Raw genomic sequence first — 20,317 nt, forward strand, 5'->3', positions numbered from 1 at the left:
CAGAGCTTCTAATCATTCTTTGTCTTCCTTTTAGAGATGAAAGGGCAGTCAAGGATTACCAAAACATTTGTAGGGAAACAAATACTAATGCAAATACACAGAAAGAGCAACACAGAAAAAACTAACAAATGCAAGAAGCCAAAGACAATGAGAATGTACCCACAACACAGGAGACTATAAAAAAGAAGAGAGCAGAACTCTTAAAATTGAAGTATATGAGTTTCTTGTTTAAAGGAGTCCACTAACACCCAAATGTAATGTATGGAAAAACAATCATACCAAGGTCTTGAACTGAAAAGTTTCAGAATCTTAGAACAAAGATCTGAAAAAATGTTTGGTGGGGACTTCAGATACAAAAGATCAAAAACCAGAATGATATCAAGGCAGCTCTGAATTCTGGGAAACAATAAAAATGCCCTCCGAATTTTAAGGAAACATTATCTCCAACCTAGGTGTCTAAGTTATTTTCTGACATGCTAGATCTTTTAAAAGATGACTACTTCCCACACATCTCTTCTCAGACAACTACTAGAAGATGTGCTCCACCAGAAATAACCAAGACAGAAAATATGGGGTCAGGAAACAGGGAATTAAACCCAGAGAGAAGAGAAAGGAATCCTCAGGTGGTTTGTGCAGCAGTCAGTGGCCTGGAGAGCAATCAGTCCAGATTGGGGCCAAAGAACAAAGTCCTAGGAGGGCGATCACCCAGAAAAAACACACCAAAAACTGATTGATAACTCAAATGGATTGAGGAGATTTTTTTCACTTGAAGAGAATAATTTTAGGATAAATTAAGAGATTAAAACATAAAAAACTAAGCAAATGAAAAAGACAATCATTAACTCAGAGAAAACAAAAAGGTACAAGAATCTACACTAATAAAAGAGTAAGATGCAAATTGACCGTACCTTCGCACCACCCACCAATCAGGAGTATGCAAATTAACCCAACAAAGATGGTGGGTTAATTTGCATACGCAGGCACCCAAGCGGCGGGGGCGGGACGCTTGCGTCATCGCCATGGTGAAGACATAGGCGTTCCACACCGCCCAGCCGCTCTGGGCCTCTGGGCAGTGTGGGAAGGCGGAAAGGCGGAAAGGCAGCTCTGAGCTGGAACAGAAAGGCGGCTCCGGCCGGACTGAAGGCGGTGTTGGCAGCCAGGGGAAGGAAGGCCCATTCTTGCACGAATTTTCGTGCATTGGGCCTCTAGTATAATCATAATACCCTATAGACTTAACTATCAAATATACTATGATTGATACAATATAATAAGCTATAACATATTTACAGTTTCATTTTCAATCTTTAAGGATGAGACAGACATATCTATATATATAAAAGGCTAATATACTAAGTGTCCCTTTGACCACCTAACTGGTCACTATGATGCACACTGACCACCAGGGGGCAGAAGCTCAACGCAGGAGCTGCCGTGACATGCACTGGCTATTTACAAAGAAACGGCACCACAGACCTGGCACCCACAAAGCAACCTCAGCTTCCCTCAAGTGGGACACAGGCCCCACCACCACCCCAGAGCGACACCCCACCAAATCGCAACCAACGCTGCCAAGACCCCCTGGCGCAAAATGCAGCCCACAGCCCAGCCCAGCCCGGGAATGGTGGCTGCAGGTGCCGGGTAATGACGTCACATAACAATGCCCGGCTTCCTCTCCTTAACGACTAGCCTGCTTGGAGTTTCTTCAGCCCAGGAACATGACTTGCTTAATGGCCAGGTGCAAACATTTCACACTTTAACCAAATGTCTGTGAAGCATTTTCACATGCCTCATCTCATTTGATCTTCACAGAAGTCCTGGAGTAGGTAGATAGGAGACTCAGTAGAATCCTATTTTCTTTTCATTAGCCGGAAAATGGAGATTTAGAAAGTTTAGAAACTTGACCCGACTGAAAAGAAGTAAGAAGTGTTGGAACTTGAAAATGACTTCAGGTTTTCTCACTGTGCAGAATATAGTCAAACACTGCTACAGTTAAATATTTCACCCTTTGTTCTCCCTGCGTGATCTACAATAATAATCTGCTTCGTGTTGATATTTATTGCTGTGTTGCTGACAATTACCTGAAAAAGAAGTTGGGGTGCTTCACTGGGCTGGAAAACGTTTAGCTAAATCAGAAAGCAGGTCTAATTAAGCAAGTTTATCTACATATATAAAGCTCTCGCTGGCGCCCATCGCACACATGTGTTTCCATCTGTCATTGTTGATCGTGAATTTGGTTAACACTTATATTATAGAGAAAGGGCGAATAGCAATAGTAAAATATTCTAATTAATTTTCTTTCAATGTGCACGAATTCGTGCACTGGGCCTCTAGTGTGTGTATATGTGTGTGTGTGTATGTGTACATATATATATATATATATATGTATACATATATATGTATATGTTTATTTATTTTTCAATTCACTTACAATTCAAAAAGTGCCTTGAATACCTACAATCAAGTATCCACCCCTTACATTCTATTGACAGTGATCCCGTAAAAGTCACAAATGACACAGTTGCCAAATCCCAGAAGAAGTAAACATTCTATACTAAACTCATAATCATCTTGAAAAGAGACAAAAAAGTTAGTTAGAAAACTTTGAAACAATATTTGACAAAGTTCTAATTATTCTAAAAATTGTAAAATGTGAAAACATTCCAAAATTAGGTATATGTATACTTACAATTGTGATAACTATATAATAAACAACTTAAGTTATATAAAAAATGCGTATAAGGAAAAAAAAGCTCAGCCACCCAACTACTAAGGGTGGTTGTTATCAATGATTTGAGTGATTTTATTTCCTTCCATAAGCCTTTCCATATGTACCAAATTCTCTTTGAGATCAGAAGTAGTTATAAGTATCTATATAGTCTCCTTATTCAGATTTTCAAACTTACCAGGAATAATGAAAATGAGCAGCTTGGGCCTGTTGGCACTTTGATCATTAAAGAGGTCAGTCCAGGGCCCACATTTTAGAACCTGGGTATCAACTCCACAACATAAAGTGAATTCCTCATGCACAGGAACTTCTTCCTTGATTTCTGAGTTCATTTCTAAACAAGGGAAGAAAAACAATAGCAAGAGTCACTAAAATGTAAAACCTGAAGCCAAAGACAATATTCAAGAATAAAAATGGCAAATTTCAACATACCTAGAAGGAATGCCACAAGGACATATGGGAGGTAGATGACTATTCAGCTACTATGGATTATAGGATTGCATAAATATATGAATGAAGCAAACACCACAAGACTAGAAAGAAGCAGGGAGACAAGTCCTTGATGAAATAATACTACAGAGGAGTGTGGGTCAAAATCAGATTAGCCTTTTGTACAACTGGGGGCAGCCATCTTATGTGTTGGAGTGATGGTCAATTTGCACATTACTCTTTTATTAGATAGGATAATGTGGTGCTTGAAAAATGCAAATATGCTTACAGAATTCGGGGTGAGAGGATTAATAGAGGATTGGGATCAGGCCTAAACAGGCAGTCGGACATCCCTCAAGGGGTCCCAGATTGGAGAGGGTACAGGCTGGGCTGAGGAACACACACACCCATGCACGAATTTTCTGCACCGGGCCTCTAGTTAAATTCTAAAATGGGTAGGTGGAAAACAACAGGATGAGACAACACCATGAACTATTTCCTGAATCCTCCAGGTATGCGGAAAAGTGCAGTCCCAGTGATTTACATCACTCCTCCACCTCTGCTCTGCCTTCCCCGTGTCCATCAATGGGACCACGTCTCAGGCGTTCAGTGGTCTTTCTATCCTCCTCCTCAGCTATCCTCCTCCCATTCCAAGTTCTCCAGAGTCCAGATTCCCAGCCCCTTGGGGCTTTTTCTCCTCTGACCACTTTTCACCGACCTTGCACTCTAGTTGGTCCTCATGCTTTTCGCTCCTATAACTTTGCTAATCTTTGGCTGCTCAGCTACTTCCGGAATGCTTCCCCTCCTTGCGCCAGTTATCGATGTATTACCTCGGCTCCAAATTCACTCTTCATGGCCTTCTCTGGAAATATGGATCTGGGCCTTTTAGATCTTTCTCCTCTGCCAGCGGACATCACGTTAAGCTTTGTCAGAAGAGACGGGACAGAGGAAGGGCTTTCCTTTTCTGGTGTCAACGCATCTCCCAGCAGGTTTACGGAGCGCTTGCTTCCCCCTTTCCCCTTCTGCTTCTCAGGCTGTGAAGTCTCGCTAGCACAGTGGTTTCCAGTTGGAGACTACTGTGCCCCCACAAGACATACGGCCATATCTGGAAGTAGTTTTCATTGTCATAACTAGGGGAGGGTGTACTACTGGCATCCAGTGGGGAGAGGCCAGGGGTGCTGCTAAACACCCTGCAATGCACAGGACAGCCCGCGTCCCCCCACAAAGAATTATCTAGCCCCAAAGGTCAACAGTACCAAGGTTAAGAAAACCTGCTCTAGTGGCGCCCACAGGGTACAGCTTTCTCCAGCATTCTCTCTCTCCCCAGCTCTCTCCTCAGGCAGCAGCAAAGTAGCACAAGTCCAAGGAGTAGGCTTGTGCCCCAGACCAGGTGGCTGCTCCCCATACCTTCTCCTCAGCCCACAGTCACTTGCTGGAGGCACTGCCCAGCTGGCTTTCTAAGAACCACCTGACCTTTGTCCCCACAGCAGCCTGGACCCGGCCCAGCAGCGCTCTAGGTGGCTGCAGAGGAGTGCCCCGTGTGGCAGTTTCCACAGCAGAGCCCCCAAGTTCTCTGTACCCGCCTCCTGCCTCCACTCACCTGCGCCCAAAGTTTACGACTGTGGTCCTTCCATCGCAGACAGATTATTGGTCATAATTTATCCATCTGCTTTCTAACATTCCTAAAATCTCACTTTCCTAGTCTGATGTTATGTTGCCTCTTCCATTTCTTCATTTATGCCTTTATTACTTTTACTGTCATTTTAGTGGACTTAGGAATCCACTGATGTTTCAACCCCCAAGTGTAACCAAAAGCTCAAAACTGGTTTTCTCAAATAAAGCTACTTAGAAAATAAAAAAATTCTCACTTAGAAAGTGGGGACTCCTTTTAATTCTAAATACGTATAGCGACTGACTAAATAAAAGTATCAATTCACCTTTTCTTATGGATTGATTTTTTTCTTCACTAATAAATGTCACTGTAGCCCAAACTCTAAAACTATCACAAAACACAATATAATTATGAAGGTCCTATGAAATTTATAAAGTTATAACCACTATATATTTAGCTGCTATACACAGTATTGAATTAGAAAATTGACAGAAAAGGCACTGACCAAACTTAATACTTGCACCTGGAGAGAATCCACATTCAACTCACAAACGCTTAACTTCAAGCCCAAGACATCTCAGGAGTTTGATTAGCCACAAGATTAATGAGAAATCAAGTAGATATGAAATTTAAACATAGTCTATAAAAATTAGAAAACAAACTAAAAGCAACTTACACTCTAAAACACCTTGATTAAATACATAACTGAGAAACATGGAGTTAATGTATTTATTTATTAAGTATCTTATTTTACTTCACTCTTATGCTTCTGAATGCCACACAGCCAAATAAAAAAGCAAATGAAAAGAGAGTACGAGAATTCAGATTATTCCTTACCCGAGAATCCCAGGTAATTCAGTCCTGCAAACGAGTGTCAGATGAACAAAGGACAGGGCTGTAACTGCATGCTAATAAAGGCTGATGGCCCCACCTGCAGCCAGTTGTGATAAGCAGCAAGACTCAGGCTGGATAAAAACCAAGTGTGGATACAATTTCTCCAACTTACGCAAGCCTTAGATACCTAGATATTGGTTTCGTATGCTTATATTAATGGGTTTCTAATGTTATTTAGTAAAATAATTTTTTTTCAGTTATATCTTATACAAACCTAGGCAACGTATAAAACTGAAAAAACAGACTTTGATCAGTATACATTTTAGAGATTCAAGTTTATAATATTTATTATAAAGCTAGCCAATGAGAACAATGAAGCTGTACAGATGAACAAAAACATTTGAAAGTGAAGTTATTTCGCTTCAGCATGCAGTATTGTCTGCACTTTATTTTGGCTACTCAGCTTTACCCATTCACGTAAGAACTACAAATGAGAAAAGCTTTTTAAAACTTGTGTTTCAATGTCCAGATAGTTTTCAATTAAACTACATTACACTTGAAAGAGAGGTAGTGGGCTATTTATAATATATATAAGGCAAATAAAAAGTTCCTGAAACTTCTTCTAATGATAAAAACTTTACATGTAGTATTTTGAAGTGTAAGTGTGGCTGTGTTATTGATCCATTCTTAGAGCAGAGCAGACACCTGGCATGTGTCTGAGCCTTGACTGGAAATTAATTTGTGCTATTCCTGGGCACTAATATTAAACCTGCTTGTAAAATATTTAGTGACTGGACAAGTGAAGATTAAAATTTTAAAGGCCCAGGGAAGAGACACAAAATTTGTAATTGCTATCAAAACACAATAAAAGAAGTACAAATATATACAAAAAAAAAATGGCAGTGGAAGCTTTATTTCAAGTTCCATTTTTAAAAAATTTAACCTGTAGCAAACATGAAGACGCTGGTGATCTCTACATATGGAATGTTTGTTACATAACAGAGGTGAATCTGGGAGTTGTTTTAATTAGAGGGGTTTGTGCTGTTTAAAATGTGCATACGTTAAAATTAAGTTTAATCTTGCTTTAACAAGGAAAGTCTAGCCCAGTGATCGGCAAACTGTGGCTCTGTTGACTAATGAGTTTGCCGACCACTGGTCTAGCCTGTTTTGAAAGCACCTTCCATTGAGAACAATCTGAAAAGCCAGAGAATATATGGGGGGGGGGGGGGGGGAGGAGTGAATCTGTTTAACAAAAACAGTAACCACTAAAAGAATTGTACCAGAATGTGTAATAACAAGTTGATAAAGGGGGAAATAGGAAACATAATATAAAAATGAGAAGAAATCAGAAAATACTGACAGGCATAACAAATAAAGAACAAATATCAGCAATAAGTTAAATGTAAATAGACTATGCTAATTGTATAAAAAGGTGAAGATGGTTAGGTTAAAAATAAAACAAGTAACTATATGCTTATAAAGTAACTTATAAAAGATACACATTAAGAATAAGAACAGCCCTAGCTAGTTTGGCTGAGTGGATGGAGCGTTGGTTTGTGGCCAAAGGGTCCAGGGTTCAATTCCGGTCAAGGGCATGTACCTTGGTTGCAGGCTCTTCCCCAGCTTGGGGCTCATGCAGGAGGCAACCAATCAATGTATTTCTCTCACACTGATATTTCTCTCTGTCTTTCCCTCTCTTTTCCACTCTCTCTAAAAAATCAATGGAAAAAATATCCTCAGGTGAGGTTAAAAAAAAAAAAAAAGAATAAGGACACACAAGGAAATAAAGGGAAAGGACAAAGAATAATATACCATACCAATACTAATCAAAGGAAAGATGGTGTAGCTATACTGAAATCAGACTTAAAACATAATCTTTAAAGAAGTATACGAGAGATAAACAGAGACACTTCACAATGACAGAAAGCCAATCCATCAGACCATAACAATTATAGATGAACATGCACCTAATACCTTAGCCTCCAAAGGCACAAATTAAAAACTGAAAGAAGTAAAAGGAGAAATAAATGAAACCATAATGTATAGTGGAAGATTTAACACACCTCTTAGTTCCTGACAGGATAAGAAAAAAATATCAGCAAAAATATAGAAGATTTGAATAACGAAATCAAAATCATCTTGCTTCAAAAATCAACCCTACCCACCCTACAGCCTGACTTCCCAGTTTCCATACGGAGTAACGTTATTCCTCCAGTCACCTAACTTAAAAGCTTCTTCAACAGCTCCTGCTGTATTCTGGAGGAATACCCATAGACAAGAAAAAAAGAAGCCAGCAAAAGAACGAAAAGGAACAATTAGAAATGAGCATGAACTAAGATATATAAAGTCATGTAACCCAGAGGGGATGTTTTAAGAAAGGGAGGGGCTGGTAATGAAAAATTTAAAAAAATATAAATCTCTAAAAAGAGCAAGAGAACTGAGGCAATAGTAAGAACTCACATTTTTAAGAGTACTTTCTATCATATAGGCACTGTGCTAAACACATAAATATTGTATCATTTAACCCTGACAACAGTCCTATGAGATGGGTCCTATTAACTCTATCCCAACAAAACATGTGAGGAAAAACTTGATTGAAAGACACTGCCTACGGCACACACTGGTAAATTAGAATGTGGCAGAACCAGAATTTGACCCCAGGTGTCTGAATGAGCTCATGTTCTTTGAGGGAGGTTAGGTGAATTATACAAGGGGACCTCCTTGTAGATTTTTTTTTTTTTTGCATTTTCCTGTGCATCATAATAATTTCAAACGTTTTTAAAATCCCAACAACACATTTATTTATTGCAATTTGCATAAGTAGAATGAAAGAGAAAAAGTGGGAATTTGACCACATAGGCCTACATGCCTCAAAACATACAGCTGAAGTCAACACATAACACAGATGCATAAACAGAACCTCTCTCCCATCTTTCTCCAGAATCATGTCAGAGGAAGTGATCATTTGCTATATCCCGACATGATGATAATCTCACTGCCTGCAACAAAACCACCTTCTTTTTCTGTAGTTTTTTCATTTGTGAGGTACATTCTCATCCTTCTCATCTTCATCATCCTCACACAGCAGGAGCCTCTCCAAACAGGCAGTACAACCAATGGAGTAAGAAATTGAAAGTTAAAAATTATATATTATTTGTCTGTGGTCATAGGGCTTTAAAACGGCCCAATCAATTCAACCATCTTCTGACTCCTACTCCAGGAATTCGCAGTCACATACTCCTCTGAAATTCATGCAATACTGCAGAATCTGAGAAATCGCGTAATATTGTAGAGTGGGGATGGGTATGATGTGTTTCACATCAAGATTCTATGAAACAGTCTCTTGTTCCTGCTTAATACGTGGTTGTGAGACTAGTAATTTCACAACTTTTACATTTTGTCTAACTTTGCCAGTTCAATGACAACAGACTAACCTCCAGTAAAATTCTTCTCCAACTTGTGCAGCCGGGTCAGAAGAACAAGCTTCTATGATGAATATAAAATTCATTACCCCTGCTGAGGAAATATCACAACTAAAGCACATAGTACACTCACAATGAATTTGCTGAATTATCTTTACCTGAAAAAAGGGAAAACATTTTTTCCCCCATAACTCCTTTGCTTCTTCTAAGCCTGTGGATCAAGGAATAACGTGTCCCAATCTGCATCCTGTCTTTTTTTTTTTTTTAAGATTTTAAAATTGATTTTTTTTTTAGAGAGAGAGAGGGGGGGAGAGAGAGAGAGAGAGAGAGAGAGAGAGAGAGAGAGAGAGAGAGTCATTGATGTGAGAACAAAACATGGATTGGCTGCCTAGGTGGGGGGATCGACCCACAGCCCAGCATGTGCCCTGACTGGGAATCAAACCATCAACCTTTCAGTGCACAGGAGGGGGTCCTGATCAACCAACTGAGCCACATCGGCCAGGGCTGCATCCTGTCTTTCGCAGAAAAATAAAAACCCAGAGTGCGAGTTTACAGTTAAGGTGTTCAGGATAAGTGAAAAGCAGTGTGAGGGCTAAACGCCTGGTGCAGAAAACATCAACAGAGCTGTGAAGTGTGTGTGTGTGTGGGGGGGGGGGGGGGGGGGGGGGCTCATTCTTTGAATGCTTACTAAACCACTGTTGTAAATACTAGATGAATCATCTGTTGATAAAACCTTATCCAGTGGGTACGAATGTGCCCCCCATTCACAGATGAGTAAAACCGAGGCACAGACTACCCCAGTAGAACCCCAAGATGCACCATGAGGCGTCTAGGCACCAGAAAGCCCCAATGTGTTCCCAAAACGCTGCGCTCTGAATTCCAGGGAGCAAGCTCCGTTTTTGAATTTGGCGCCCCAGAGAGAGTTATTAAAGCAACGACGGCTGCACCGCGCACCGGTGGGGAGGGAGTGTCAGGTTCAGAGACCGGCCCGGTGGTCCATCTCCAAAGGGACCTGGTGAGACACACGTAGGAGCGATGAGCGGGAGGAGACGGGTCCTCCCCGGAACCCTGAGTTCACACCAGCCGCTCGAGGACTCCGCTGATGGGCCAGTGCGGAGGGGGAGCCCCGCGGAGCAAGAGGGCGGGCTCAGGGCTCGCCGGAGGCTTCATCGGGGAAAGAACTCAGCTCTCCGACACGTCTCCCCGGGCCCCTGCTCCCCAGAGAGGCCGCAAGGAGACCCCCCACAGGCATGTAAGCGCTGGGTCAGGGCGGAAGGCGGACGGCAGTGGCCGCGCTCCGAGGAGCGGCGGCTGGGCCAGCAGCCAGAGGGGGTGCGGGCCCACGTGGCTCCGGACCCCGGGCGGTCGCAGCGCTGGCGGCGGGGCCTCTGCGAGGAGCCCGAGACGGAAGGGCACGCCCGGCCGGCCTTCCCCGGGCCAAGGCACCCCAGCGCGGCAGGCCCAACCTCACCTGTGCGCCTGCGAGGCCGCGGGCTCCGCCGTGACGGTCCGGGAAGGCGTCACAGGCGGAAGTCCGGGGCCCTCTGACGTCACAGCCCCGCGGCGCACGCAGCTCCCGGGGGCGGGGCCTTCAGGTCGCGCGCGCGCGCCGGGCTGGGTGGGAGGTCGGGGTTGTATGGTCCTGCTCCCGGGAGCCGGCCGGCAGGGTGCTGCTGTGTTGGAAATTACTCTTCCCTTTCTTTTCTTTCTTTCTTCTTCTTCATTTTATTTCATTTTAATATATTTATTGATTTTTTACAGAGAGGAAGGGAGAGGGATAGAGAGTTAGAAACATCGATGAGGGAGAAATATTGATCAGCTGCCTCCTGCACACTCCTACATGGGATGTGCCCACAACCAAGGTACATGCCCTTGACCAGAATCGAACCTGGGACCCTTCTGAGCCAAACCGGTTAGGGCTCTTCTTTTTTTAATGGTTTTTCTTTTTCTTTTCTTTTTTTTTTTTCAAGATTACTCTTCCCTTTCATTTGAATAGCACCCCCCTCTTCTTTCAGTCTTCCATAATCTACTCCTTCTGGCTTCCCTTCCCGTGTCCCCCATTTCTCCCTTGGTGTTTCCTCCATTGTTCTTTCCCTCCTGTCCTGGTGGCCTCTCTTTCCTTCCCCACATGCACAGGGAAGCTGATTCTCAGTTGACTTGATTAGCGTGACTGTAGCCAGCCTATGATCCCCAGACTCCACGAAGACAAAGGTCTCACTCGTCTTGTGAACTGTTGCATCCTCAGCATCTGGCACACAGCAAGTGATCGGTATATATCGGTCAGAAAGTGCAGTAGTGAATATGACGTAGTTTTATAGGGGGGGAGGGGTAGACCAGCCAATCATCAAAGACTCTCACCTGCAGGTAGAAGGAAGCCTTGTTCCCCTTGCATTCAGCATCCCAGTGATACGAACCACCATCCAACCAGTTGTTGGAGGTAGACTGGTCCTTTTCTTCATCACCTCTCTCCCTGTTCAGTTTTACTTTCTAAATACAGTACACAACACCATGGGTTTAGAAAAAGCCACTCACAATGTTAAGAGCTTTTCATGAATCAACTCAGTTTTAGTCCTCACAGCAACCCCTGGAGGTCAGAATTAATATGTGATCACAGAGTCTGGAAACATAGACAAATACACAAAATAAATGAGTGATTACATTATATGAGATGTTTGCGGTGTTGTCTCTCCTTACTAATGCACAGTTCAGTGTGTGCAAAAATCCCAGTGAACGTGTTCACAAATGCAGCATCTCTTCCAATCCTTGCATATGCATCTGTGATGCGTCGTCTCAAGTGACTTATGCCCCTGATTCCATTACATAAGCTTCTGCTAGAAAATTTAACCAAGGGGGTTCAATGTTAGGGATTCCAGCCTAGCTGGGAGGATCTAGCTTATAGTCTTTCTCAGTTGCAGCCAAGTTGGTTGGTCAGGGCTGTAGACATCACAAAGTTCCACCGAGACTGAAGAATCTACTGCTAAGCTTAATCATGTAATTGTTGCCCAGACATTGTTTCTCACTGGCTGTTGGCTAGAGGCTGACCCATTTCAGGGGCATCTGGGGACTCATGGTAAAAGCACTCCGTGGCTGACTCTGCATTTCATTGATCTAGGAATGTCCACAGAAAGATGCAATGTGGGTTTTCTGATTATTTAACTTCATGGCTGGGTGGCAAAGAATAATGTAAGGAAAGAAAGCTTCAAAATATAAGTTGAGCCTGGCCATCATGGCTCAGTGGTTGAGCATTAACCTATGAACCAGAAGGTCATGGTTTGATTCCCAGTCAGGGCACATGCCCGGATTGTAGGCTTGATCCCTAGTATGGGGCATGCAAGAGGCAGCTGATCAATGATTCTCTGTCATCATTGATGGTTCTATCTCTCTCTACCTCTCCTTTCCTCTCTGAAATAAATAAAAATATATTTTACACACACACACACACACACACACACACACACACACACACTAGAGGCCTGGTGCATGAAATTCGTGCACTGGGGGGGGGGGCGGTCCCTCAGCCTGGCCTGCACCCTCTCGTAGTCCGAGAGCCCTTGGGGGAGTTGGACATCATTAGTGCTACCGCGGAGGTGGGGGAAGCTCCCGCCGCCACTGCTGCGCTCACCAGCTGTGAGCCCAGTTCAGGGCTTCTGGCTGAGTGGCACTCCCCCTGTGGGAGCACACTGACCCTGCATTGAGCGTCTGCCCCCTGGTGGTCAGTGTGTGTCATAGTGACTGGTAGTTCTGCTGTTTGGTCAATTTGCATATTAGCCTTTATTATATAGGCTATGTTGAAACTTATGTAGAATAGGCTAATTATGGAACTCTAAGGAATGTAAATGACCAGAGGAGAACGTTTTGTCAAATAATAGTAACAGGTAATCTTTATCAAACACTTACTGTGTGCCAAGTTTTGTGCTGAATGTTTTACATAGGCCCAGAAGGGGAAGAGAAGCTGGAGGACAGAATTCAGGATGATAGTCTCAGGTACATGGTCCCCCTTTTGCCCAGTCCACAGAGACTCATGTCTGAGTCCTAGGGAAAAAAGGATTTTAGCAGGAAGCAGAGAGAAATCACTTTTCCCATTCAATCTGAGTGATTTGGGGATGCCCAGGCAGTGCTCCTTTAGGAACCACTGTGACAGAGTATAGGACCAAGGAAATCCGCTTCTTGTTGACCAGAGAAACCTCATGCAGAGTGCCATAGATGTGACATGATTTCAGGGGACCGTCCACCCCATGCAGCACACATAGGGAGGAAGTTGCAGGGGAGGTAGTATCAGAGCCTCTCCCATTTCACGGGCAGCACCACTGTAGAGGAAGAGGGGGGAAAGGTTGCATTTCTGATATGGCCTGCATAACTCTGCAGGGACTCTTGAAAACAGTTCCTAGAAACAGCCACAATTGTTGGGGACCATTTAATGGAGGTAAGAGAGTAGTTGGGGTCACTTTGCAGGAGAGATGGAAAGGACCACAATAGCAATAAGAGTGAGACAGAGAAATGGGTAATGCTTAGATCTTTATGATAGGAAAGAATATTTCTGGTGGATGTGTATGAGAGTGTTAGAAGGATCTGCACTTATTAATAAAATGTGTTCCTATCTTCCTTACTATTCCATTATACAGGAAGTTCAAATTATTGTTTTAGACACCCTTTGAACTAGGATATATAGATTGAAGATTATGTAAAAAGGAACAAGAGGGAAAAAAGAAAAAGAACAAAGAAATAAGAAAAAATAAAACTTTTTTAAAAAAGACTTTCAAGGTCATTCACCATATATTATGTAATTGCAATTCCAAATGTTTTGTTTTAATCTATCAATATGATCCATTAGGCCCCCTCAATAAAACCACACCATAAAAGAAGCTTTTAGTGGCAGGGCAGGGTACAGATAAGAAAAATATGGGAGATGTCAATCAACTATCTCTATAAATTAAAGACATGCAATGGGAGCAAGAAATAAATCCTTGTTGCTGTAAACTGTTGAGATTTTTGGTTGTTTGTTATTGCACATGAGCTAGCAAAATCAATGCTGCATGTATTGAATAAATATATATGTATATATCCTATTTTCCTATTTATATGCTATATTATATATGCATATTATAAAAATATATTATATACACATATTATGTAAAATATATTACATATGCATGCTATATCTAAAATAACCTATATAATAAAAGGGTAATATGCAAATCGACCAAAGGATGGAATGACCGGTCACTATGATGCACACTGACCACCAGAGGACAGACACTCAATGCAGGCCCTTCCCCCTGGTGGTCATTATGCTCCCACAGGGGGAGCGCCACTCAGCCATAAGCTGGGCTGACAGGATGTCCCACTCAGCCATAAGCTGGGCTGACAGGATGTCCCACTTAAGCCATCAGTCGGACATCCCCCGCGGGCTCTCAGACTGCTAAAGGGTGCAGGCTGGGCTGAGGGACACCCCCTCCCAAGTGCACGAATGTTGTGCACCAGGCCTCTAGTATAATATATCATGTATACCTAAATATGATAAAGTTACATCTTTTGAACTCAAGGTATAATGTATGCTAATTAAATTATTACAAAATTTATAATTGTGCATTTGCTTTGCTTTATGAGCCATTTGTGGTGATAACCAAGATTTGTTTGATGCCAACTCTTTGGTCCAAAACATTTCTCCATTACAACTTTATTTCTTTGAGAAAACCCCAGTGTTCTATACTCATCAGCTTTGGGACATGGTTCTAGAAATTTATTTGGATGTTTGCAGTTTTTTAATTCTGGAATTTTGTTATTTCTTAAGCCAGTGGAAATGACTTGTAATTAATGACATAATATGTCTTTATAAATGTTGTCTCTTACAGAAGAAAAAATATAGTTTCCTGTAACCACCAGACATACAAACTGTATGAGATATGAAGATAGTTTTTAAAAATATTTTAAATAGGGAAAAGAAAATATTGTAATTTTTTCTTTAAAGCATCATCAAGAAGTCAGGAGGTATTCAGACTCCAAAACATGCATCTTATTTTACACCATAGATTAAGATTTGTGCCTTGGATTTAGCAAGTGCTCATATATTTTGCAATTATTTTAATATTATGTCTTATGGAACACTATTTATTGATAGATAGAAGCAAAAACGTAAGATGCCAACAGTAGCCAAAAATAGTATTTTTTTTCCATTTAACACCCTCTGCCTCCCATTGTCATTATTTTACGTGGCAAAGCTGGCATAAGCGAAAGTTTGGTTAATTGTCTAATTTTGTTCTTATAAACCCCTCTATATGTTAGAACAAATCTGAGTTTTAGTATGCTAATCTCTGAGTAATCAAATATGCCTAGGAAAAAAATAATCTGCAGGGAAACTCCATCTACGGACCATATGATTTGCATTATTAGTATTTTCCATGTAATAATTCTACACATTGTTATCATTAGCAACACTATTTCAATCACGAATATCACCAAGTTCAGAAGAAATCATTTCTGAATTGACTCTATTAGACCATGATCAAGAGGAAAAAATACAAGACCGAGTTTTCCTTTAGTGTTGTATCTGACATTTTTAAATAGACTCATTTTCTGTGGTTTCATGTAACCTATTACATTTGTCACTGGATGGCAAGGAGGCCTGTCTCTCATTAGCACTTCCGCTAGTACTTGAGAAAAATATCCTGGAAGAAAAAAAGATTCAATTTTCCTCCCCAGATTTGGAAGCATTTGATTTTTTTTTTTCTTTTTGGAGAATTTCAGTGAATATCATCTCTAATTTTAGTTGAATACCCCGCACCATATGATGTTACAAGATATAACTAACATACTATCCGCCTAGAAATATGTTTCTCTTTGATCCTAAAAATGGCTTTTGATTAAAAAATTGGCTCTCCATTATGTTAAGAGTGAGATAGCATATAAGTGGTGCTGGAGGAGACTGATCTATAAAAGACAGAACAAAAGAATAGGTCAGAATTAAATCTGTTACTTTTTTTAATCCGTCTCTTAATATTTTCCCTCTTTTATGTGTATCTGAGCCCCAAATATCCACAAATTTGGAATGTGTTTATACTGGGTTAGGGGTGTGTGTGTGTGTGTGTGTGTGTGTGTGTGTGTGTGTGTTTTGTCTTTGCAGGGAGTTTTGGAAAGTGTTTTTATCCCAGTTATCTGCCTTTCCTTCCTACTTCTCCCATCACCAGAGATGCTCTTGGCATCTGTTGGTGGTTCTCTATTGGGATGAGCCAGTTAGGATGAGACAGTATTTCCCTGCACCACTCACTGATGAACATTTCCTAGAGTAAGTGCTTTCAGGTGTGAAAATCAGATGTGTCACTCCAATGCTTAAGATTGTTCATTGGCTCCCTCTTAAAACCCACACTCCTCTATCCAGCATACAAGGTCTTCATAATTGTGCCCTAATCTCCCATTTTGCCCTTGGACTCCCTCTCCAGGACTCTGAACTACCTAGAGATCCTCTACAAGCTATATCCTGATCCCTCTGTTTTTACACATCCCATTTGTGGGGTCTGGGAGGCTAATTGATTCCTTTTGTTTTGTTTCTTTAAATCAAATGTTAAAACTTTTCAGTGAAGCCTTTCTTGCCTGCCTCAGAGATTGACACTGTGAGGCTGCCTTCACAGCTGTGGACTATGTACCTCTGAACTTCTTTTACCTGAGAAATCAGGGGTTATTTATTGTGTCTAACCTGCCCTTATTTGAGATATTCTTACATGCAGCAACCCTAATCTTGACTAATATACCTGCAATAAAGCAATGAACAAAATGCATGATATTAGTATCTCTCTCTATCTCTATCTCTATCTCTATCTCTATCTCTATCTCTATCTCTATCTCTAGCTCTAGCTCTAGCTCTAGCTCTAGCTCTATCTCTAGCTCTAGCTCTAGTTCTAGCTCTAGCTCTATCCATATCTATCTCTCCCACTGTTTTAATTCCCAGTAGGACACATTACTTGTGTCCTAATCCTGTAAAATAAAAGCCTAATATGCAAATTGTACCCTCAGGCTCAATTGCTCACTATGACGTGCACTGACCTCCAGGGGGCGGCGTGGAACATGGCGGGCCTAGGCGACACGGCACTGGCAGCGGGCGGCAGTGGAGGTGCTGCCGGCCCTGATGGGCCCCGATGAGAGCAGGACCGTGGCGGGATGGTGGAGCAGGTGAGCGGGTGGCGTCAGGCCAAGGTGGGGTGCCAGGTGGAGCTGCGGGGCTGCGGGCATGAGCTGCGGCCCGATCTCCACAGGCCATCTCGAGGGACCCCACCCGTGCATGAATTCGTGCACTGGGCCTTTAGTCTAATATAAGTATCATACTGAGTCCTGCCAGGGCATGACTCTTGAATTGATGGCGGGGGTGCGGGTAAGAGTGTGCTCTTCCCAAAAGGTTATTTTGGTGTCTCTCATAATAGATACGAGGCAAACATAGGACAGAACAACTGTAAGAGGGAGGCCTGTCTCACCTTCAATGAGCCTGAACCGAGGAGGCTATGTTCCATAAGGACACTTCCAGGTAAGGCATGTTCAAGGTTCCCTTTGTACCCCTGGATGCATACAGGCAGGAGCTAAACTGAGTGGGGCATAGTAGATCACAAAGTGAGAATGAGCAGTCATAGCGTATACGTCCATTTATTCCTCTCTCTGTGTATTTTAAGTGTTTATCTGCACCCAAGCATTATTCAGGAGAGCGGAGGCAAGAACCTGTGTCTACCTTGGGCCTGTGGGTATGCAGAGGCCTTCTGAAGTCAGCGTGATGGTAACTACAAGAATCAACCATGGACCACAGAGTAAGGGAGAACTCAGGAGGAAAGAGTGAGTGAAGGGGCCAGCCACCCCTTGCCCCAAGATTGCCTGCTTCCAAGGCAGGATTCTCCAATAGGGAATATTGAATTTTCTACCATTGTGAACATGTGTAATGTTAGTTTTAGAAAGGTACACGGAGGGCATTTAGTCCAACCCTTTCAGTTTACAGACGGAGAACTGAGATCCACAGAGGTTGCGTGAACTCACCTATGTCAGTGGCAGAGCCAAATTCAATGTTCTTTCCACCATGCAAGATCAATACCAGGTGATGGAACAAATCCATTTTCAACGAAATAAAATACGTTTTAAAAAATCATGTGTTTGTGCATTTTTGTGGAGTATAAACCCTCAGTTTTTAAAATCAAATTTTCAAGGGCATCATGAGCAATGGCATGAATAGTAAAATGTTGGGAGGATGGCAGTTTTCATGACAACTTCACCTGTTTTTCCAAGTTCCTATGAATGAGATTCCACTAAGTAAGTATCTCTCACCCACTAACTCTAACTACCCACTGGTTTTCTCCTGAAGGAAAGTAGCTTTTATTCTCACTGAAAACATCTCCTTTTTGACATGTCACCTTACTTGTACTTAAGGCTTTGATGAAAAATACATTTAATACATACAGTGAGTGTTCAATTCAGAAGCATATGATTTTTTTTGTATCTGATCCCACCTGTCTAGAGATGAAAGTGTGTTTTTATCACCAGTGATTGCATTGAAGGGACCAGTACTTTTCAGGCAGTTCAGATATACAGTATATTTGTTCTTCATAGCGTGTACTCAGTTCAAAGTGACAATTTGAACTTGGTAACTCTCTCATTCACTATTTCTTTGAAGAGATAAGCAAGATTGACAAACCTTAATGCAGACTCATCAAGAAAAAAAAAAGAGAGGCCCCAAATAAATAAAATCAGAAATAAAAGAGGAGAAGTAACAACTGACTCCACAGAAATACAAAGGATTGTAAGAAAATATTACAAACAATTATATGCCAACCAATTGGACAATCTAGACAAAATGGATAAATTCCTAGAAACATATAATCTTCCAAAACTGAACCAGGAAGAATCAGAAAATCTGAATAGATAAATTACAACTAATGAAATTGAAGTAGTAATTAAAAAAAAATTCCCAGCAAACAAAAGTCCTAGACTGGATAGCTTCATAGGTGAAAAATATTCCAAGAAGAACTGACACCTATTCTTCTCAAACTTTTCCAAAAAATTCAAAAGGAGAGAAGACTCCCAAGATCATGTTACAAGGCCAGGATTATCCTAATTCCAAAACCAGATAAAGACACTACAAAGAGAGAAAATTATAGGCCAATATCCCTGATTAACACAGCTGCTAAAATCCTCAACAAAATATTAGCAAACTGGATCCAGTACTACATGAAAAAGATCATACATCGTGATCAAGTGGGATTTATTCTGGGAATGCAAGGTTGGTACAATATATGCAAATCAATAAACATGATACACCGCATAAACAAAATGAAGGATAAAAAAACACATGATCATATCAATAGATGCGAAAAAAGCTTTTGATAAAATCCAGCACCAATTTATGGTAAAAACTCTCAGCAAAGAGGGAGTAAAGGGAAGATACTCAATGAAATAAAAGCCACATATAACAAACTCACAGCCATACTCAATGGGCATAGAATGTTTTCCTTGAAACAGGGATGTCCACTTTCACCACTTTTATTTAACACTAGTAGCCCTGTGCACGAATCTGTGTGCCAGTAGCTCTTTGCCGCCCTTCTGTAGCTCTCTGCCTGATGCCCCGCCCTCCTGTAGCTCCCCCTCCCCCCTCCTTTCCCATAACTTGCTGCCCTGTCCCCTCCTGTAGCTTTTCACTGCCCACTTGTAGTTTGCTGCCCCACCCTCTTGCAGATCCATGATCTGGTCATTACGCCCCAAGGCGTAATGGATAATTAGCATATTCCTCTCTTATTATATAAGAGGATAGTACTGGAAATTCTAGCCACAGAAATCAGACAAGAAGAAGAAATAAAAGGCATCCAAATGGGAAAGGAAGAAGTAAAACTGTCACTATTTGCATATGGCATGATTCTGGAAATAGCCCAAGTGCCCATCAGTAGATGAATGGATAAAAAAAACCTGTGGTACATTTACACAATGGAATACTACTCAGCCATAAAAAAGAAGGAAACCTTACCTTTTTCTAACAGCATAGATGGACCTGGAAAGTATTGTGCTAAGTGAAAAAGGCCAGTCAGAGAAAGACAAATGCCATATTATTTCACTTAATATGTGGAATCTAATGAACAAAATAAACAAACAAAATAGAAGCAGTCTCATAGATACAGAAAACAGATGGACAGATGTCAGAGGGGAGGGGATTGGAGGACTAGGTGGACAAGATGAAGGGATTAAACAGGAAAGAAACACACAAACTCAGACACAGACAATGGTATGGTGATTACAGGAGGAAAAGGGATGGGGAAGGTAGAAGAAGGTAAAGGGGGA

The 20,317-nt window shown here is 41.7% G+C and overlaps 1 protein-coding gene across 1 annotated transcript in view; it reads right to left on the reverse strand.

Moving 5' to 3' along the window:
- The window catches only part of LDAH (lipid droplet associated hydrolase), an 81,495-nt gene extending 70,934 nt beyond the window's left edge, over positions 1-10,561 (reverse strand). Inside the window, exons 1-2 of the mRNA XM_079792492.1 lie at positions 10,494-10,561; positions 2,904-3,059 (exon numbers count right to left, since the gene is read on the reverse strand). Of these exons, the coding sequence (XP_079648618.1) occupies positions 2,904-3,057 (154 nt within the window). The 5' untranslated portion in view covers positions 3,058-3,059; positions 10,494-10,561. The remainder of the gene's footprint in view (positions 1-2,903; positions 3,060-10,493) is intronic.
- Between the last annotated feature and the right edge of the window lie 9,756 nt (positions 10,562-20,317).

This window comes from Cnephaeus nilssonii, assembly GCF_951640355.1.
Source record: "Cnephaeus nilssonii genome assembly, chromosome: 15".
NCBI classification, from domain to species: domain Eukaryota; kingdom Metazoa; phylum Chordata; class Mammalia; order Chiroptera; family Vespertilionidae; genus Cnephaeus; species Cnephaeus nilssonii.